Source organism: Panthera tigris, chromosome A3 (genome assembly GCF_018350195.1).
Source record: "Panthera tigris isolate Pti1 chromosome A3, P.tigris_Pti1_mat1.1, whole genome shotgun sequence".
Lineage (NCBI taxonomy): Eukaryota > Metazoa > Chordata > Mammalia > Carnivora > Felidae > Panthera > Panthera tigris.
The window spans coordinates 1,577,714-1,598,677 of record NC_056662.1 but is presented as its reverse complement, the minus strand read 5'-3'; the positions used below and the strand labels follow the sequence as shown (position 1 = coordinate 1,598,677).

Genomic DNA, 20,964 nt, shown 5'->3' with positions numbered 1-20,964 from the left:
ATTTTTGAGAGAGAGAGAGAGAGAGAGAGAGAGATCGTGAGTAGGGGAGGGGCAGAGAGAGACAGACACAGAATCCAAAGCAGGCTCCAGGTACTCAGCCTGATGCGGGGCTCGAACTCACAGACCATGAGATCACGACCTGAGCCGAAGTCGGACACTCAACAGAGCCACCCAGGCACCCCACAGGCATATACTCTTGAGTAGAAACAGGTGCACTCAGGAACCCTGGACGGCACCACCCTGCTGGACATCTGCTGCTGAGTTCCTGGAGGCTGCCCTGGGATCTACAAAAAGGGCTCAGCCTGTCTTCAAGTGCCAGGTCCTCCTGCCTCCCGCTGCCTTTGTTCCACCCGGCCTCTGGCCCTTGCCCAACCTGGAGACCCCAGAGGAAGCTCAGTAAACAATTTACCCCGCGGACAAGGGACCAGGGGCCTGAGGGAGATGGCTCAGCCCCCTTCAGTTCCAGAGATGTGGGCCGGGAACAAACAGGTGAGCCTCTGCCCTAGGGCCCCAGCGCAGCTGTAGGCAGTGTAGACACAGCTCTCGGACGCCCCATAGTGGCTGCTGGGGACAGCACAGGCACAACGAGGCCATCCCTACCTAGGATCTTGTCTGCAGCCCTCTCTCCCCCGGTACCTGGCTGCCATCAGGGACTACTTACTTGCTCCAAGGTGGGACCTGGGACCTTGGACAGCAATGTTTCATAAGAGTAAATCCAGATTTCCTGGGCCACAGGGTGGGGGACACAAGTTTCTTTCCCTTGAAGAACTTGGCCTTGAGACTCTGCCCTAGAGGAAAGGATGTGCATACCCATGTGTGTGCTTCCTATCATCTTACATTTTTAAAAATTGTTTTGGAGGTGCCTGGGGGGCTCCGTCAGTTGAGCGTCTGACTCTTGATTTCAGCTCAGGTCATGATCTCACAGTTCATGACATCGAGCCCCACCCTCAGGCTCTGTGCTGACAGTGTGGGGCCTGCTTGGGATTCTCTCTCCTCCCCCGCTTGCTCACTCTCTCAAAACAATTACATAAACATTAAAAAATACGTAAATATTGTGTTAAAATACACGTAACATGGGGCACCTGGCTGGCTCATTGATGGAGCCATGCAACTCTTGGTCTTGGGGCTGTGCGTTTGAGACCCATGTTGGGTGCAGAGATTACTTAAAAATAAAGTCTTTAAAATAAATAAATATTGGGACGCCTGAGTAGCTCAGTCAGCTAAGCGGGCGACTTTGGCTCAGGTCATGATCTCACGGTTCGTGGGTTCGAGCCCTGCATCGGGCTCTGTGCTGACAGCTTGGAGCCCGGAGCCTGGTTCTGATTCCGTCTCCCTCTCTCCCTGTCCCTCCCCTGCTCTGTTTCTCTCTCAAAAATTAATAAACACTAAAATAAATAGAGATCTGGATATTTCCAAGCTGAGCGTGAAGACTGCTTAAGATTCTTTCTCCCCCTCCCTCCGCCTGCCCCTCCCCCACTCACACTCTCTCTTCCTCAAAAACAAACATTAAAACACACACGCAGATGTAAAACCTACCACTTTAACCATTTGTAAGCGTACAGCTCGATGGTGTTAAATACTCTAATGACGCATTAGCATCACCACCATCCAACTCCAGAACTCACTTTGCAAAACTGAAACTCCCTGTTCGACACTAGCTCCGTTTCCCTCTCCCACACGATGGCAACTACCACCCTATTCTCTGATCTCCACGACTCTGAGTACCTCGTGGAAGTGTCATTGTGCAGCATTTGTCTTTGTGTGATTGGCTAATTTCTCTCAGCATAATTTCCTCGAGGTTTAACTATACCCGTTGTGTCAGAATGTCCTTCCTTTTTAAGGCCGAATAACATTCCCTTGTACGTGTAGACCATTTTGTTCACCCATCCGTCCACCGACGGACATACGGGTCGCTTCTGCCGTTTGGCTGTTGTGGGTAATACGGCTGCAGATGGGTGTGCGAGTATCTGTTTGAGACAGTTTTCAATTCTTTTGTGTGTACACTCAGGAGTGGAGTTATTGGATACGGGAATTCTATCTTTTACTTTTTTTTTTTTTTTTTTAATTTTATTTTTGGGACAGAGAGAGACAGAGCATGAACGGGGGAGGGGCAGAGAGAGAGGGAGACACAGAATCGGAAACAGGCTCCAGGCTCCGAGCCATCAGCCCAGAGCCTGATGCGGGGCTCGAACTCACGGACCGCGAGATCGTGACCTGGCTGAAGTCGGACGCTTAACCGACTGCGCCACCCAGGCGCCCCGGGAATTCTATCTTTAATTGAGGAACCACTATACTATCTCCCACGATGACTACACGGTTCAGATTTCTACCAACAATGAGCAAAACCTCCAATTTCCCACAACCGTGCCAACATTTGCCTCTTTTTAAAATTTTCTCTTCTTCCTCCTCTTTTCTACTTCTTTCTCTCCCTCTTCTCCTCCTCCTTCTTTTTAGTTGATACATTCATCTTGAGAGAAAGAGAGGCACAGAGAGAGAAACTGAGAAGAGAGAGAATCCCAAGCAGGCTCTGTGCTGTCAGCACGGACATCATGGCCTGAGCCCAAATCAAGAGTCAGACGCTCAACCAACTGAGCCACCCAGGCGCCCCTGATTTGCATTTCCTTAAGGACTAGTGCTGCTGAGCATCTTTTAAATGTACTTACCGACCATTTATACGTCTTTGGAGAAATGTCTACTGGGGTCCTTTGCCTACTTTTTTTTTTTTAATCTTTTTTTTTTAACGTTTATTTTTGAGACAGAGCATGAACAGGGGAGGGTCAGAGAGAGGGAGACACAGAATCTGAAACAGGCTCCAGGCTCTGAACTGTCAGCACAGAGCCTGACGCGGGGCTCGAACTCACGGACCGCGAGATCGTGACCTGAGCCAAAGTCGGCCGCTTAACCGACTGAGCCACCCAGGCGCCCCCTTTGCCTACTTTTAAAACAGGTTTTGTTTAGTTTTAGTTCTCTCTATATCCTGATATTGATCCGTCACCAGGTGTATGATTTGCAACATATTCTCCCATTCTGTAGGTTGCTTTTTTACCCTGCTGATGGTGTCTTTTGATGCACAAATCCTAAACATTTTCATGAGGCGCGACTTGTCGTTTTTGTCCATGCCTTTGGTCTCATTTCAAAATCATGGTCGGGTCCAATGTCGTAAAGCCTGTGCCCTAGGTTTTCTTCTAAGAATTTTGTTTTAGGGGTGCCTGGGTGGCTCAGTCGGTTGGGCGGCCGACTTCGGCTCAGGTCACGATCTCGCGGTCGTTGAGTTCGAGCCCCGTGGCCGGCTCTGTGCTGACAGCTCAGAGCCTGAGCCTGTTTCGGATTCTGTGTCTCCCTCTCTCTGACCCTCCCCCATTCATGCTCTGTCTCTATCCCAAAAATAAATACACGTTAAAAAAGAAAAAAATTAAAAAAAAATTTTGTTTTAGGTCCTTGATCCACATCGTTTTTACATAAGGTGTTGAGGTAAGGGTTCAGCTTCCTTCTTTTGTATGCGGATGTCCCATTTTCCCAGCACCGTTTGTGGAAAAGACAGTCCTTTCCCCCCCACAGTGGTCTTGGCAGCCTTGTAGAACATCATTTGACCACATATGTGGTTTATTTCCGGGGTCCCTATTCCGCTGAACACTCGAGGAAGATCCCTCTGCAGACCTCGCTCTGCTACTCTCTCCTTCCTGGCACTCTGGTAGTCTAGCTGCCTCTCCCACCTTCCAGCTACAGAATCTTTTGATCACCAGGACTAGCTGGGTTGACCCACATGCAGACACAGGCAGGTCTCAGCGGGTCCTGCCCCGGGAGCTTGGCAGCGTCCCCTCCCTGCCCCGACCTCGATTTCCCGAGAGCGGTGTCCCCGCGCCCTAGAGAGAACCCCAAGTCCGCCCGCCGCCTCCCAGCCTGCTCGAGGCTTCCTCCCGCTCGGCCACTGTCGCGGACGAAGTCCCACGAGGGGTCTGCACGGCCCCCGCTCGCCCACGCGTGGCTGACAGCCGAAGCAGAAGCCGCGGAGGCCCGGGCGTCCCCCAGTCCGGCGACGCCTGCCTGGGCCCGCCACCGGCTCCCGCGAGTCCGCCGGGCACAGCCACCCGCAGGTCCCGCCCCGTCCGCCGGAAGCGGAAGTGCGTCAGGGCAACCGGCGGCGCCCCGCGTCGCGACCCGGAAGCACTCGCCGAGGCCCCGCCCCGTCCTCCAATACCGCCGCCGGCGGAGGAAGTGCTTCCTTTCTGCGCTCGCGCTCGTGGTGGTGGTGGCAGCAGGTGGGTCGCGCGGCCGGGCGGGGGCTCCGGGCGGGGTCTCCGGGCGGGAGCCGACACCCGAGGGCCGGGGCGGCTTGGGGAGACGGCGCGGGGGCCGGGGCGGCTGCAGCGGAGACGCGGCCCGGCCTCACGGCGCCTCGGGGTCTCGCAGGCTTGCCGTCGACATGCAGAACGACGCCGGAGAGTTCGTGGACCTGTACGTGCCGCGGAAATGGTGAGCGAGCCCTTCCACCCGCCCCCGCTCCCCCCCCCCCCCCGCTCACTGCGCTTACCGCCCCCCCTTCCCCCCTCCCCCCGCAGCTCCGCCAGCAACCGCATCATCGGCGCCAAGGACCACGCGTCCATCCAGATGAACGTGGCCGAGGTGAGCCGGGCGGAGGCAATGGGCCCGCCCCCAGGGCGGCCGAAGCCAGGTCCGGGTGGCCTAGCGGGCTGAGCACTCCCGGACCCCAGAGTTATATGACTCGCGTTGACGATTTGCAGGTTGACAAGGTGACGGGTAGGTTTAACGGCCAGTTTAAAACCTATGCGATCTGCGGGGCTATCCGGAGGATGGTGAGTTTCCCTGGCTTTGGGCACCGGGTGTGCGGTTGAGTGGGGAAGGGGGTCTTCCTTTCTGGAGCCTCGAGTAGATTTGTGGGCAGAATGGGTGAACTTGTGGGGCTGTGCTAGCTGCCTGCCCCTTCCTGCCACGGAATAGGGGTGCTAAGGGGCCCAAGATAGGAACCCCCGAGAAAGCACTCAGGTACCCCCGCCCCCCCCCAATCAGGTATGAGGCCGTGTGCCAGGCTTGTCCACTGGACCTCCTGCCAGCTGGGGGTAGCAGGGGTGATAGTCAAGCACTTTTTTCCAGGGTGAGTCTGATGACTCCATTCTACGACTGGCCAAGGCCGATGGCATCGTTTCAAAGTAAGTAAGATGGCCTGTGTTTGGGCACAGAGGCCTGGGACCTTTCCTGAAATGAGGTTTTAACGTTGTCCTTACTTTTGTCCTAGGAACTTCTGACCAGTGAGGATTACAGATGTGAGATGTTTGTCGTAAATAAATAACAAAAATAGCAAAACCCACCTGTGTTGGTTCATTCTGGGAGTGTGGATGCGTTCCTCTGGGCATCAGTGTGAGGGCTGCTGTAAAGCTGGACGCGGCTGGTCAGCTGAAAGGAGGCAATCTGTGGCATACTTTGCAAAATCACATTTTACTTTGAACCACAAATACATTACCGTTTGCAAACAAATGACATGTGACTTGACATTGAGGTCAGATAGTCGCTTAGCGCACTTTTAAACGCACAGCTGCTTTCGGAGCCGCCTCTTAGATGTCTGGGCTCGATCTAGAGAGTGAGGGGCTCAGACACGTTTGGCTTCAATACTGGCTTTGCTGCAGTGATCACTGACCGCCACAGGAGCAGCTTTTGGCATCGAGGACAGGACACACCAAAGGGAGAGTTACAGGTCTGTGAAGGACTAAATCTTACTATGGGAACACAGAAACCTAAACTGCTGTCAGCTGTTCGAACACCTGTGCGGAAGTTGTCGCGGACAAGGACGCGTGCCCTCTTGAGGTGAAGTCTGGGAATCCGTCCCTTCCAGCGCTTGTAACACTAGAGTGTCCTTGAGATACGAGGGCTGCACACGTTGCTGTCCAGGAGGAAAGCAGAAAAGCACCTGTATCTCAGCTCCCTCCCACCCTCGTCCGTCTGGGACACGTGTGCATAAGGGGCCGTCGAGGGGGACAGGGAGTTTATCCCACAATAAATAGGGTTGGAATACAGGCTTGGGCTTCATCCCCCGGGGGAAGAGGAACAGCTGGCCTGCATGCAGACACGGGTGCTGGGGTCCAGGCTGAGCCGCCGGTGCCTGAGCGTTGTGATGAGCAGAACCGGTGTCTCCTTTTGGCAAAAGCATCAGTTCACACACAATACAGGGTGGGGCTGTCGCACAGACTGACAGGTTTGTAGGACGGCAGGGAAGCAGCTTAATGGCCCAGCCAACGTGGTCATTTTTAATGCCAGCTGACCCAGGGAGGGAAATCATCCTTGGTTCTTCAGTGTTTGACGGGACAGTGAGCTGGAGAACGGGGTTACAGAATGTGCAGGAAGGACACGCAGACCTGGGAAAGCCAAACATGGGCCCTGTTGAGAGAAGGGGCACAGGCCTGCACACAGGTGACAACCACCACTCCCTGGGCTTGCTTCGTGTGACAGCCAAGACTGCGTCCTGCCTACGAAGAAAGGTGTGTGCACCCGCCCCCCAGGGAGATGGGGCCGTCGGTGGGGGCTGTGGAGTAGCCCACCCCCCTCCTGCCTGCCTGAGAGTCAAGTGTGGTGTTCCAAGTCACGGCCTCAACTGCTCTCGACCAGATTTTGTTCCCTTAAGACCCATCAAACCAAATCCCAAGTAACAATAAATACACTGGTTTTCTCCATCACGATATTGCTTAGAAAGATCAAGAGCCAGGAGCAAGCAGTCCAACAAACATCCTGAAGATCCAGAGTGTCGCAGGCAAGCAGGGTTTCCCGGTGAGAGGTGAAGGGTGGGTCCCCCCTCGGGTGGGCTAGTGTCTGCGCGGAGGCCTGCTGGCGTGTGTGACGCTCGGGCATCAGGATTTCACAGTGACACGATGCTTGGAGTAAAAAGTGAGAGAAACCGGAGTCTGCCCTAGTTGCACTGATGCCAGAGCTCCGCCTGTGGAAGGATGCTGGGGGAGGCCAGTGGGCATCCCGGAGGGGCTCAGCTGGGCCGAGAGGGAGCTGTGTCCACCAACGAAAACCGGAAAGAGCCAAGACTAACGTTTCGAGACGCCAACTTCTGCAATTCCAGAGTGTTCAGCAGGCTCTGGAAACCCAGATCTCTGCGATGCGAGCGCAGTGGCTGTGGTGGTTTGCGGAAGACCAGGCGGTGCAAAGGAAAGATGCCGAAATGACCACTTGAGGATCGGGTCGGTCTCAGGCACATGAAAAAAATAAAACCTCACGTTTTGCTCGCGTAAAAATGCGAGAAGATTCTCAGGAATGTACCATGGCGGGTGGTGTGCTTTGGAATGAAAGCGGTGTCCCTCCAAGGGAGCAGGTGTGCAGGGACAGCGGCATCAGTTGAGGGGCAGGCGCGTCCCTGCCGGGCGGCCGCTCACACGGACACATCCCTGGGGCCCTGAGCGCCGGGGCGTCTGGGCGGTGTGGGAGGGGTGGCCGCCCTCCGGGCAGAGGCCAGGCTGGGCTAGAACTGCTGCGTGAGGCGTCTGTAGTGAGGTAACACCTGGCCCTCGGGAAGGTAGAGCGCGAGTTCCAAGGCCACCAGCACCGTGAACTCAAACCCGATCAGATCCCTTCTGTTGAACCGAAACCTTTCCTCCAGCTTCTGCACGGGAGGAGGGAGGAGGGAGGAGGGAGGAGGGAGGAGGGAGGAGGGAGGTTATGTGGAGCCCCAGCTCGGCACCAGCCGCTCTGCCCCAGCCGGGTTCTGCACAAGCCACGCCCCACCCTGGTCCAGAGCAGGTCGGGGGCGGAGCCGGGTCGGGGCCGGGGGCGGGGCCGGGGCCGGGCGCACTCACGTCGATGAGCTGCTTCACCTCGCTCCTGCGGAGGTCGCTGCTGATCTTGGCGGCGAGCAGCACGCACGCCCCGGCGCATAGCTTGCGGTTCTGCTTGTTGAGTTTGCCCTGCAGGACGAGCTTCTCGAAGTACACGTAGGCCATGGACACCGTCACAGGCTCCAGGCTGCACTCCTCAGAGAGGTTCCGCATCTCCCGTTTTAAACTGCGGGTTTACACGGAAGCCGGGTGCTGACGGGCAGTGGAAGTGGCCGCCCCTCTCCCTGCTCCAGGGTGGCCCTCCGGGCCGTTGAGAAGGCACTATTTCCTCCAGGTGGGCACGGCCGGCGCTAGGGTCCGCAGCTTGCTGGACAAGCAGGCGGATGTTGGCTTCCCCTTGCCCCTCCCCCGAGGTGTACCGGGTAGCCCATGCTGCCCTCCAGGGGCCACCACAGAGGACAGAGTCCCTGCTCCCCTGTGGCTGCGAGAGAGACGATGTGGGGAGAAACGGCACCGCGGAAAGGCCCTGAAGCAGTGTCTGGACCTTCAGCGAAGCCCGTTGGTGCTGGTGAGGGGGGACAGTGAGACAGTGGGGCGAGGAGGGCCCAGGGAAGGGCGATCCCCAGGAGTCCCAACTAGGCCAGGCTGCCTGGGCTCCGGGCGGTCCACCACTTAACTCGCTGAGGTCTTGGGCAAGCCTCCTCGGCCCTCGATCCCGTCTGTCAGATGGGGTCACCACAGTGCCCACCTCCTGTGTGGTTACGGGCATCAGGGAGCAGGGCTAGCAGGTGTGGGTGCAAGCAGCACTGAGGCGGCCTGACCCATGGAGGTGGTGGGCGGGGGTGGGGTGGGGTGGGGTGGGGTGGGGAACTGCTGATATTGGCCTGGCCAGATAGCAGGAGGGGACTTGGGCGGGGCACATTGGACTTATCAAGCTCAAGAACCTACCAGAAACAGGAGAGGGGATGAACGGCCTCATCACGGTGGCAGGGCCCAGAGATCTCTCCTCAGTCCCCTTACCTTCTGATTTTGCTCAGTGTCAGTTTGATGTGTGGGAACTTCTCCCGGAAGGTCTCATTCATGTCCTTCTTGAGGTCAGAGGGCTTCACGTACTCTATTACCGTGGTCTGTGTGAGAGAAGGCCGCAGGGTAGGGGTCGGCCCCGCACAGCCCTGGGGGCCACCCACCCGAGACCCTGGGGGCTGATTTCACGCTGGCCTGGGTCTGCAAATGGCTTCAGGCAGCAGATCGGAGGAGGACACGTCTCAGGACAGAGGGTCCCAGAGCCTGGGATGCAGAGTGGTGCTCCAGGCTGCCAGGGCGGTGTGGTCAGCGCAGCCTCTGGCCTGCTGCACACCCCCTGCTGCCCCGAGGTGCTGGTGCCCTGGGGTGGGGGGCCCAGTAGCCCTGCCCTGGCGGCTCGCCCTCAGCCTGCCCCTGAACACCCAGAGGCGTGTGGACTGGGCCTGCACCGTCGCCCCCCGTACCATGTAAGATGCGAAGATGAGGACCCGCTTGTGCTTGCCACAGGGCCATTGTGGGTCGTCCAGGAGGTTGGGGTTATACTCCAGCGTGTCCCCTGCGTCAGTCCCTGTGTGCAGAGGACAGCCCTGACTGACCATGAGCCCAGGGCTCTGGCCAACCCAAGCCTCAGCTGGAACCCTGGACTAGCCCCTGGGGAACAACGCTTCTGGGGTCTGGGAGGGACTCTAGGCCACGGTTCCCTGTCCCTGAGGGCTGGGTGGAAGGATGTCCTGACCGAGAGACCCCTGCCCCTGCCCCGGAGCTGTGTGTGGACACGGGATCTCTCCATTTGCTGCGTGGATGAAGCACAGGCCGTCTGCTCCCTTCTCCCAAGCCTGGCTCCCCGTCTGGACCGGGGGCTATGGGCTTCAGTGTGATTCTGGTCTGCCTGCCACAGTGTGTCCCTTGCCCAGCTGGTGTGGCTGCCTGCCCAGCACCCGGTTAGGGCACGTGGGGTACCTAGATCCGTGCCGGCTGGTGCTGACTTGGCTGGGGTAGGTTTGTATCTTGACCCTGGCAGAGCCCGGGGGATGCTGGGCCGGGGCTGGGGTGGCAGGCCGTGGCTGTCTGTCTTGTGAGTGACCAGGGCGTTGGTAGGGTACAAGAACTTGGCATAAGACACCACCTGGAGGGGAACGGGTGTCAGGGCTCAGTCCCAGTCATCCCCGGGTCCACAGCCCCTCGTAAGACCAGAAGTCCAAGCAAGCTGTGCCTTACTCCTTCTGCTGCAGGCAGCCCCCACACGAATGCCACCCGCACGGGGACAAGGAAGGACCCACTGAGAGCTAACGCTCCCGGGCATCCCTCCCTGTTACACCAACACTCGACGCTAGTGTTATCAGTAACAAGAACGTCCCAGGATGCCACCTGCGCCATCCCCGACATGGGATCTGCAGCACAGGAACCTTCTTGCTGCCTCTGAAGCCCTTGACCTCTGACTTCCAGCACGGAGGCAGCGCCTGGGCCCCCGCCCAACTCACGCCGTTTCCCATCAGCTCGCTGCTGAGCGAGGTGAGGGGCCTATGTTCACAGGGCTGTGTGGCTTCCTCCCGACACCCTGCACTTTAGGAGTCAAGAAAAACCCAGCTCCGTGTTGATCGCCTGGGCGAGCACAAGCTCCCAGCCCACCCACCAGCCCGGCCTGAGCGCGGCCTCCACTCTTGCCTTCCCATCTGCTCCCAGCTCGACGCCCTCCAGCTCAAAGACCATCTCGGAAGACACGGAGACGCCGCCCGACGGATGCCTCTGCTTCTGGCCGTCCGCCCGCAGGTCACTGCAATGCACGGGGGGAGGCGGCTGCCGGGCCTTCCTCTGTCCCGAGGCGGCAGGGGAGCAGGGGCCCCCGCTCTGCGCCCACCAGGCCCAGAGCTGGGGGACGAGAACTGTACCAGCACCGCCTCGGGAACAGGGGAAGGACCCTGGGCCCCGCGCTGCCCAGTCCTGCCCCTTCCCAGCCCCACATACTTCCTGTGAGAACACCTGCAGGCTGGCAGTAATGGGGCGGCGCCAGCCTCTCCCTAGGCCTCCCCCCGGGCCAGCTTCACCCAGGCCCCTCGCCTGGCAGGTTTCTCTACTGCTGTTTCACGGCAGGTCCTGTGGTGCTATGTCCGCCCTGACGGTCACCTTCCTGGAGCTATGCCGGGATGCACTCGCCAGGGTCGGCCACAGGACGCATCCCCATGAGGAGGACCGTCCCAAGGCAACTGCGTGTAAGTAACGTGCGGACACACCCCTCCCAGAGAACCAGGACCCAAATGGCCTTCGGTGCTCCCGAGGCGCTCTGGCAGAAGCGGGTCTGCTGGCCTCGGTGTGAGGCCACTGCGAGCCGGGGGGGAGGGGGGCCTAGCCCATGGCCCCCTGGTCACTCACCTGACCCGCAGGCCTTCTCCATAGGGCAGGACCGAGAAGGCTGCACACAGGGACCGCTTGGCACAGATCAGCACGATCCTGGGGGGAAGGGTTGGTCAGAGCAGGTGGCAGGTGTTTCCAGGAGAAAGTTCCTTCCCGCCTAGACTTGGGTCACGCAAGCTGCCTGGAGTGTCCAGGGGACAGGAGAGCCAGTCGGTCTGGCTGTCCCAGCTCTCGCCCGTTCCCTGCAGGTGCTTAGCGAGGGTGCTCGGTCCCGCTCGCAGGTGCGTCCCCTCCACAGGATGTGCAGCACAGGAAGGTCTGGCCTGGCCCGTGCAGGCAGCGGGAGGCCAGTGGTCGGGGCTGCTCACCCAGGAGAGGCCAGGCTTTGGAGGACACAAGAGCAGAGGTGTGCACCCAGAGGACTGTCCGGCTCAGGGGGCCTGTCCTCAGCCTACCTGGAGGGGCTGATAGAGCCAAGAAGCACCTACTTCTACGTCCTGAGCCACGCTGGCCAGGAGGCGCCCCGCGTGGGGCGTGTGGCAGGAAAGCCAGCCCTTCCCCCCACTCTGGGCTCGGATCTACCCTGCCCGGCCCGGCTCCAGGAGCAGGAGACTCCCCTCTTTTCTGGCTGTGACTGCCGGCCCCCCGGGGCTCCCGGGAGCCAGCCAAGCGCTTGGGCCTGTTCCTCAGCACCAGCACGGGCCCGTCACACTGGGGGGTCCAGGCCACTGCTAGAACACAGAGCTCCCTGACAAGGCCACTGGGTGGATGCCTGGCAGCACGGCCTCCAGCAGGAAGGGCACCGAGCTCAGATGCCCCAGGGCTGGCAGGATAGGGCGTGAGGGACGGGCGACGGGAATGCCTTCAGGGCACCCACACAGCACCCACAGACCCAGGAGTTCCTCCCGGCTGCCCGTCTACACCCTTGTCTGGGGCAGCCAGATCTCGGCTTTTAGTGTAACCTCCCCGCCGCTGCCCTCCTGTCCCGGCCACGTTCCGTCGCCACACCTGCTCTGTTTCCGATGTCCCTTCACCTCAGCGCTCCTACTCAAGCTGGCGTCCACCAGGTGGCCCTTCACCCGGGACACCGGAGAGGAAGGGGGCGGTGGACCCGAGCTTGAACACTGGGGGAAGCAGGAGCCGCTCGCCGACACGGGGTTCGAGGGCGGATGTGCCGGGCGGTGCCGCGGCTGCACGCGTGGGCCCGGGATCGGACTCCAGCTCTGCCTCTGGGCGGCCACACGCTTGCTCCCGTGGCACATGCGTACCTGCTGTTCCTCGTGTCGTACTGTCGCATGTTCTTGATGAAGTGAGTCTTCTTTAGGCCTTTATGTCTTGGGGAGCCGGATATGTGTTTGGTTCTGCAACGTAAACCCCAGGTCACTCTCCCCTCCCTCTAGAGCCCCTCTGGCCCCAGAGCCTGGTGGCTGGGGCGCGCGGGGTCTCAGAGCCAGCGGGACCCTCACCTCTGAACGGAGGCACATCCCACAGCATCTTCCAGGAACTCGAGAGAGCAGCGCTGGGAGGCAACTCGCCGTCTGTAAAAAGACAGGGCAGGGCCTCAGCAACAGACCGGGGAGACGGCTGCTGTCGGACCCGGAGACGCGCTCGCGGCCTTCTCCCCGCTGGACAGCAGCGCACAGCCATGGTGTCAGGAGCCCGTCTGTGGCCACATCTGAGTCTCAGGCAAGACTCAGGACCAGACTGTGCCAGAACAATGCAAGGGGGACCAGCGCCCTGGCCCACCACTGCCCACTGCCTCCCGGAGCTCAGGCCAGCAGGTCCCGAGAGCCCTCTCTGGCCCAGGACGGGCACGGCAGCTCCCGCTCAGCCACAGCAGGCTGAAGGCAGGGAGGGGCTTCTGGAAGTCTTCCAGGATTGGAGGAATCGCTCCTGGAGGGCTCCCAACCTCCCCCCTCCCCCATGTCAGGGGGCTTCTCGAGCGGGAAGGTTCAGAGCCTGCGTGGGCTGCACCTTCAGGTCGAGATCATGCACCCAGGTTACTGGCACCAAGACCACCACCTGGTCACTCGTCGACTTCCTAGTCCTCGTGGGGGTCACAAGCACATCTCACAGGTGAGCCCTGAGCCCCCACACCTCCCCAAAAGAGGGAGGCTCCGGGGGGCTGAGGCCGTGTGTTCTGTGAAATGAAGCTACACGGGTCCTGAGCTCAGCCTGGGCCGGCACGTGCCGGGTGGGTGCCCCGGTGTCCGTGGCACTATTTCACTCCAAACGTGAGCTGAGGGCAGGCTCCTGGGGAGGGGACCGGTGTGGGGGGCGGCACAGGGCACAGGACGCCACTCCTGGGAGCTGCAGCCTGCCTGGGAGCAACACTGTCCCCCGGCAGGACCCCTGGCTTACGATCCAGGCCCGGTGTGGTCAGGCCACCTCACCAGGTGGAGCCAGCCTGGAATCCAGGTCGCTGTGAGCCCGTGAGTCCCCGGGGAGCCGTCGTGCCCTAGGGGCTCAGCCACCCCCGCCTGCCACAGATCGAGTGCCGGATCGAGCGCCTGTGGCAACTCGGCACCTGCCCGAGGTCACACAAGCAGGGCAGTCTGGGGGGCCCCAAGGCTGTCATCACGAAGCCACAGCCCACACTCCACTTACTTCTTTAAAATGACAAAGACAGCAGAAGCTTATCGAAAATAAATGAGAATTGAACACAGTGGAAACTCCGGCGAAACGCCGGGTGTCCCAGAGCGGCCCCCCCTCCAGAGACGGGGCTGGTGGCGGTGGAGGACACCCGCCTGCCGGAGGAGAGTGCCCGGGGCGGGGGACGTCAGTGCGAGGGGAGTCTGGTGGGGGGCGCTGAGGCCTGGCCAGGGTGGCGGGGGGATGTGCGGCAGGGGCCTCCGCGGCAGGTGCGCTGACTGCTCACGAGGCAGCAGGAGGGGCGCGTCGGGCATGACCCAGCGTCCCGAGAAGCCTGGGGTGGGTGCAGGTGAGCACCGTCCCCGCGCCAGGTGAGTAGGTGGATGTGCGGGACCTACCGGCTTAGGCAGAGCCCGACCGTCCCCGGGGGTGTCCGTGTGCTGCTCTGCAGGGCTGGCTCAGAGGCCCCACGGAGCAGCCCCGCGTGGCTTCCTCAGACTCATTTCCTCGGCTAATTTCCTAGGCGATGCTCCGGTGGCTCCTGCGCACCCGGGGGCTCGCGTGCCCGGAGCCAGCAGCCACCTCCGTGGACGCCGGCCCCACACGCGGCCTGTGGCCCGGCGCCCGTTGGAGCGGCAGGCGCGTCACGGCGCTCTGCTGCCTGGCTCACTCCTCCCGTGGGTTCCGGGTTGAGGCAGTCAGCTCACCAAGCTGTTAAGATCTGTTCCCAGTTGCTTTGGCAGACATCTGTGGTTTTCTTCCACTCGTCTCTCCTCGTGAGCATTTTACATACAAGCTCGGTCCTCGCGACGACGGCACGTGACAGGCCGTGCCCTCACTCTCAGTTCGCAAGCGGGGAAACGGAGGCACAGAGCCGGCGAGCAACTTGCCCGAGATCACGCAGCTTGTAAGGCGGTCCTGGGCCCTGCACCCGGGCAGGCGGTCTGTGTGACCACTACCGCTGCAGCGCTGGCTGGGGTGGCTGGAATCGAGGCCGCGCCCCAGACGTTTCCTCGGGTGCTCCCTTGCTGAACTTGGCCTCCATTCCAGAGATGCCATTAGTGCGTGGATGAGCACCTGTGGCCCCCGATCAGGGCGCCCCGAGCCGTGGGTCTGGGTGGGCACCTGGGACACGGGAGGCCCGGGTGTGCAGCTTACGGCTTCCCCGGCGTTACTGGGCGCATCCGTCCGCAGAGGGCGGGGTGAGCTGCAGAACGTCCCGCGAGTGAGTCTGTGGGCAGGAGAGGAGCAGCCTGCAGGCTCCCAGGGATCTCAACGTCCTTGGGTGTGGAGGTGACCGCGTCGTGGGCGGCAAAGGCAGCAGGACAGCCGGCGGTCAAGCCACAGGTGAGGCCAGAGCCCTGGTGGTGGACACGCAGGACCTTCCCAGGGCCTCCCCTGGTGGTCAGGAGGGGCTCGCCCTTCCCAGGACACGGAGCAGCGTCAGCCGTCCCTTACGCAGCGCCCCCTTTCAAAGAACCTGCTGGCCGGTCTTTTGGTGGCTTCCTCTGGAGGAATGTGGAGCCCTCCGGGGACTCCCAAGGTGAGACCAGCAGGGCCTCACACACAGCTCCGGCGGGATGGGCCACCCAGCGTGGGCGGGCTCTGGCCGAGGGTGCCCCGGCTCAGCCTCTCTGGACACAGCCACCCAGAAAGGCGTCCGTCCGGCCAGCAGGCAGGACGGAAGCCCTGTGGCAGCTGGAGCAGAAGCACACTCCCCGCTGGGGGCAGCGGGCGTGGTCAGCAGGAGGCCGGGCAGGCCGTGCTCACCGCGTGTGGTCGCCTCTCTGTGCCCGCACATCACGTGCTGCCGGTGACAAAGTGGGGGTCTTGGTGTGCGAGGGGTACTGGCTGCGGAGAGCTTCTGGGGGGGCGTGGCGTGTGCTGCCCCCAGAGCCGGGCCTGCATTTTACACCCCATTGAAAAACACCACCCACGAACAAGCTACAGAGAACACAGCTCGGGCTTTCTGCCCCCTGCATCACCTCACCCCCCAGCCCTGGATGTCTGGGCAAACACGGGTCTCCCCTGCCCAGAAGCCTCTCCGTGGCGCCCAGGTCAGTGTAGCGGGACGGTGTCTACTCGCCATCTGACTCTCTGGGGAAGAAGGGGCCAGAGGTCAGGGGTGTGGGAGAGGCTGTCGAGGGCACAGGTGCCCACCGCACTGACCACGGCTTGCTGGCTCTCCGGCTCGCTCTCAGAATTACCCCCCACCTGCCCCCGAAACACGAAATGTGAAACACAAACAGGAAGAGAAATTGCTATTTGTTAGTTTCTAGCACCTGATGGACGTCCTTTACTTTGTAACTACAGAAACGCCCAACGGAGCAGGGGTGCCCACCTGAGGTCTGTTTGAGGGCCGAGGACCACCCAAAGTGAGGGGGGGGGCCCAGGGAAGGGGTCAGGCCAGCTGAGAGCAGGCTGCTGACAGGTACCAGTGCCAATGACCCGAGACGCTCTCCTGCTCCGTGCCCATCCGAGCGCAGCGGCCGACCTCGCAGACCCTTGGTGCACACCTGTCCAGGGAGTGGTGGTCCTGGGTGCCCCATCTCGCCAAGTCCCTGCCAGGCAAAGCACAAACCCCAAATTCCAGCCAACCGCTCAGGGAGGCTTCAAGACCCCTTGGCCGGGGCGCCTGGGTGGCGCAGTCGGTTAAGCGTCCGGCTTCAGCCAGGTCACGATCTCACGGTCCGTGAGTTTGAGCCCCGCGTCGGGCTCTGGGCTGATGGCTCGGAGCCTGGAGCCTGTTTCCGATTCTGTGTCTCCCTCTCTCTCTGTGCCTCCCCCGTTCATGCTCTGTCTCTCTCTGTCCCAAAAATAAAATAAATGTTGAAAAAAAAAAAAAATTTTTTAAAAAAAAAGACCCCTTGGCCATGGGACCCAGGGTGTGGTCTCTGGGGTTCAGGTCGCAGGCCTCTGAGCCACCCTGGGACAGCGCCTCTAAGCTCTAACCTTGGCTGCCACCTCTGGCTGTCCTCCAGCAAGAAGCCCCCGAATCAGAGTTGGGAGCACACTGCCAGATGCGCCACTGAAATTGGCTCAATTTGGACAGGAGCTTGGCAGCTTCTGGAACACGAGGTGGCTCCTGGCCAACATGGCGGCTAAAATGCTCAGCCCCTTCTCAGCACCGTTCCGTCGCGAACCCTCCAGGATTGCGAGAGTCTGCGTTCCCAGCTGACACAGCAATGTCCTTGGGCTCCCCCGTGCCCCAGCTCACCTTCCTGGTCACGAGTGCCTTGGACACTAACGTGGACTGTGGTGGGCTCAGCTGGGCTCCCCAAAAGTTACATTGAAGTCCTAACCCCTGATATCTGTGACCGTGACCATATTTGGAAGTAGGATCTTTGCAGATGTGACCAAGTTAAGATGTGGCCATTAGGGTGGGCAATGACTGGTGTCCCTCTAAGGAGGGGAAAACGCCACGTGCAGACAGAGACACCCAGGAGAAGCCACGTGCAGATGGAGGCCGACACTGGGGGGCTGAGGCCACGCACGAGCCAAGGGACACCTGGGGCCACCGGGAGCTGGGGGAGGCAGGAAGGCCCCTTCCCTGGAGCCTCCAGACGGGACCTCAGACCTATGAGCTCTGAGACGGTGCGAGGAAGCCCTGTGTTGTTCAAAGCCGCCCAGCTCACGGTGCTTTGTTTTGGCAGCGAGAGAGGAAGGCACAGGGCCCGGCGGGGGCCACCTGTTTCTGCCGGCTGGAGGAGCCCAGCGTCCTGCCTGCTCGTGGTAAGCGACTGCAGTGTTGAAATGAAAATAAATGCCAAGTTGGGGGCTCGAGAGGAACAGGGATTCCAATGACTTGCTCACTGGCTTAGCAGGAAAAACCACGCCAGACTCAACCCTGAGTGTGAAACACAGCTTTCCTGCTGTGGACTGCGTGTGAGCACTCGCTGGTAACCTGGTTGTGACAGCGTCTGCTCGCCTGGCCCTGGCCACTGCCTCCCCTCGCCGAGCCCGTGACCTCCCCTGGCCTCACACAGCCCCTCGGGTTCATAGTATGTATAGCAGAAGCACTTCACAGAGGAGTAAACTGAGGCTCAGTGGGGCCTTGCTTCCTGCCAGCGGTCACAGAGCCCCTGATGGGCACAGGTCTGTTCTGCAGGCCTGGGTCGAAGCACCACACTGGTGCAGACTTCTGGAAGAGGCCCTCCCCCCGCCTGCTCCTGGAAAACAACAGATTCTCGACTGAGCCTGCAGCTAGGAGCCCCCTTTGCTAGGCCGGCCGCCCCTCACGCACTCCGCAGCGACTCCCTCTGTGGGCCCGTCTCTGGGCCTGGGGAACTCAGAGTGACATGGACAGTCCCCACATGGGGGGCCCGCTATCTGTCCGCCGGGAGGGACAGTGGGCTCATGACCCGGGCTCACGCCAGGGGTGGAGGGACATGGGGATGGGGGTGGACGCAGCAGGAAGACTGAAGGGCACCCGGACCCACACCATATCCCATCCCGAGCCAGCCTCCTCCCGAGCTCAGGCCCCTGCACACCCCCCCCTCCCCCACCCCAGGAATGGGCCGCGCGGTGACACCACGGGCCACGCGGCCTCGCAGGGCTCCTGGTTACGGCGTCGCATCCAGCATCCACGGCCCCCAAGCCCCTCCCTGGCAGGCTGCTGGCCAGGCTGGTTCGCAGGGTCTGGCCCACAGCAGGGCGGCCTGCTTGCTGAGCAGACACGTGGTCCACACACGCACATGCACACGGAAGGGGCAGGGGGCAGCCGGCGTCACACGGCGGGGAGCACACGCATCGCTCTCCAGCTGGGGCCCGTCTCCAGGCGAGCCGCCTTCCCTCCGAAGCCCCACGACTCCTTCCATGACAGACGGGCTTTGCCGTCCGCCCGGCACAAGGGGGGACCGTCCTCGACCACTTCGAGGCCGAGGGCAAGTGGGCTTCGGGGCTCTGTTTTTAAAACAGATGGACTCCTGCTAGGGAACTAGCTGGTTCTCGGTGTCAGCCTCCTCTCGCACAAGCACCCTCACGTCACCCCCCAGGGGACCGGACGCGGGCTGCCGAGCTGCCGCGTGTTGGGGATTCTGATCCCTTGGCCCCCGTCAGCCCCCCAAGCGCCTCCGGAGCGCAGCCAGGCTTGTTTGTGGAAGGGGTCCAGGGTGTCCTTCCGGCCTGCCCAGGAGGCAGCCGCTCCTCTGTATGGTTAGAAATACTTCCGTCTGTGGTGGGACAGTGACCTCGGCAAGCGCTTCTCCACGGGCCACACACAAGAGCTCTGACCCTAAAGTGAGAGCCAAGCGTTGTATTCCGGACTGAAACTTCCCAACCAAAACAGCCCTAGAAAAGACCCCAATGCCCGTCTGAGGGCCGGGGGTGGGAGGCACCATGGCGCGTGCAGCCGTGACGACCTCCAGCTGAGAAGAGCCGCCTCTGGACCCCAGGAGTGGCCGGCCTCTGCAGGGCCCTGGGCTGCAGGGCTCCGCACCGGGGCCCTTCCGCACACCCTGCAGCTCTGTCCTGCACACGGTGGCCTTCCAGAGGGACTGTGACCGCAGCCCATCCTCAGTGCCAGGCCCCAAATGGGTCCTCAAGGTGCAGGTGGGCAGTGGGAGGGCATGGGATAGCCCCGGAACCTGGAGGAAGGGGCGAGGAGGCAGGGTAGTGGCAGCAGTACTGAAGGGGCACCCAAAGCTGCAGCTATGCAGGAGGCTGGGCAAGGGTCTCCGGGGCAGGAGGCGGGGCGTCTGGCAGCCAGGCCTTTCTGGGCACAGGCACACTGGAGGGGCAGGGCTCAAGGGTGGGGGCTGATCTGGCTTCCTCGAAATGGGCCGAGGGCTTCCTAGAAATCCGAGCAGGCGGAGTGAGTGCCAGCTGGGGTGTGACAGGGCCAGGGACACTGAACCCAGAGGGGACCGGGGCGGGGGGGGAGGGCTGGGAGTCTGCACAGAGGTAGGGGGTGTACCAGGGAGCGGGAGCTGTGGGATGGCAGGCTGGGAGGTTGGCCCTGGTACAGAAGACTCAGAAACTGGATGTCACGGTGCAGGAAGAACCCTGGCCCACATGGAGAGGTCGCCCAGGTAGGGAATGCAAGGGGCCACACAAGAGTGCTCCAGAATCCAGAGTCCAGGATAAAGGCGGGCTGGGGAGGGGCGTGTCCAGAGCTGGCAGGGCTGTGTGTCTGGGGGCTGATGAGGGCTGAGGAGCTGGCAGAATTAAGGGGACGGTGGCCCCGGTGTCTGGGGACAAGCCCCGAGGATGCTGACCCCCACATCTTAGACTGACCGGTCCCAAGCAAGACTCTTTCTCAGGCTGGCAAAACCAGGACACCCCAACCCTGTGTCTGCGGCTCTCAGGAGATCAGGGTCACCTTCTGATCCCCAAGTCCTGTGCCGACAGGGCCCCAGGTGACTCCGATCCCTAAGTCCTGTGCAGAGGGGGCCTGGCCCACTGTGCCCCCATCCCTTGGACCCACGCTCCCCGCCCAGGTCACCCTGACCCAGTGTCCTGGGCTGTCAGGTCGCCGGCCCACCTCCACTCCTGGGTCGACGTCCCCAGGTCACCCCAGCCCCGCGCTGCTGCAGCTCAGGGCCCGCACTCACCTCTGGCGTTGCCCGTCCAGCCCGAGCCCCAGGCCGAGGCCGAGGCCGGCGGGCGCGGGGGCGGGCGCGGGGCTGAGCAGGCCCTGGGGCGCCGACGCCCTGCCCGCGATCCCGGGCAGCCCGGGCAGGCTGGCGGGGGGCGCGGGCGGCGGCGGCGGCGGCGGCGGCGGGGCCCCGCGGGAGGAGGGCTCGGGTCCCGGGGGTCCCGGCGGCGGCGCGGGCGGCTCGTGGGCCTCGGCGGGCGGCGGCGGCGGCGGGGGCGGCGGCGGCGGGGCTTTCTCTCCGCCCGGGCCCAGGCTCGGGGGCCGTCCGTCCAGGGAGATGTTGTTGAGGAAGAAGAGCGCGGCCTGGCGGCGCCGCGAGTCCCCGCGCCTCCGGGGCGCCTGCGGCGGGACCCTGGCGGCGGGGCCGGGGCCGGCGGGCGGCGGGGCCCTGGCGGGGCCGGGGGCCGGGCCCGGGGCTCCACCCGCCGCGGCCGCGGCCATCCTCGGACTGAGCCCGCCGGCCGCCCGCCGCTGCCGCCCCACCTGCGCGCACGCGCCCGCGAACGCCGCCCATTGGCCGAGGCGCCCCGCATGCAAATGAACCGCTGTCGTGCTTTTTCATTGGCCCGCACGGCGCGGTGGGCGGACCGCGGAGTTCGCTGGCTTTGGGGGGAG

General features: G+C 61.9%; 2 protein-coding genes across 2 annotated transcripts; one reads left to right on the top strand and one right to left on the bottom strand.

Moving 5' to 3' along the window:
- Window positions 1-4,162: 4,162 nt before the first annotated feature.
- On the top strand, window positions 4,163-5,322 carry RPS21 (ribosomal protein S21). The gene is made up of 6 exons (XM_042979977.1): window positions 4,163-4,259; window positions 4,411-4,473; window positions 4,560-4,623; window positions 4,743-4,814; window positions 5,113-5,168; window positions 5,255-5,322. The coding sequence occupies exons 2-6, from the start codon at window positions 4,424-4,426 to the stop codon at window positions 5,262-5,264; spliced, it is 252 nt and encodes an 83-aa protein (XP_042835911.1). The 5' UTR covers window positions 4,163-4,259; window positions 4,411-4,423; the 3' UTR covers window positions 5,265-5,322.
- Window positions 5,323-5,435: 113 nt separating this feature from the next.
- On the bottom strand, window positions 5,436-20,790 carry CABLES2 (Cdk5 and Abl enzyme substrate 2). The gene is made up of 10 exons (XM_042979976.1): window positions 20,306-20,790; window positions 12,629-12,700; window positions 12,431-12,523; window positions 11,181-11,258; window positions 10,476-10,584; window positions 9,771-9,936; window positions 9,275-9,378; window positions 8,808-8,914; window positions 7,809-8,013; window positions 5,436-7,615 (listed from the first exon to the last, which is right to left on the bottom strand). Exons 1-10 carry the CDS (start codon window positions 20,788-20,790, stop codon window positions 7,475-7,477), a joined length of 1,560 nt encoding a protein of 519 aa, XP_042835910.1. The 3' UTR covers window positions 5,436-7,474.
- Between the last annotated feature and the right edge of the window lie 174 nt (window positions 20,791-20,964).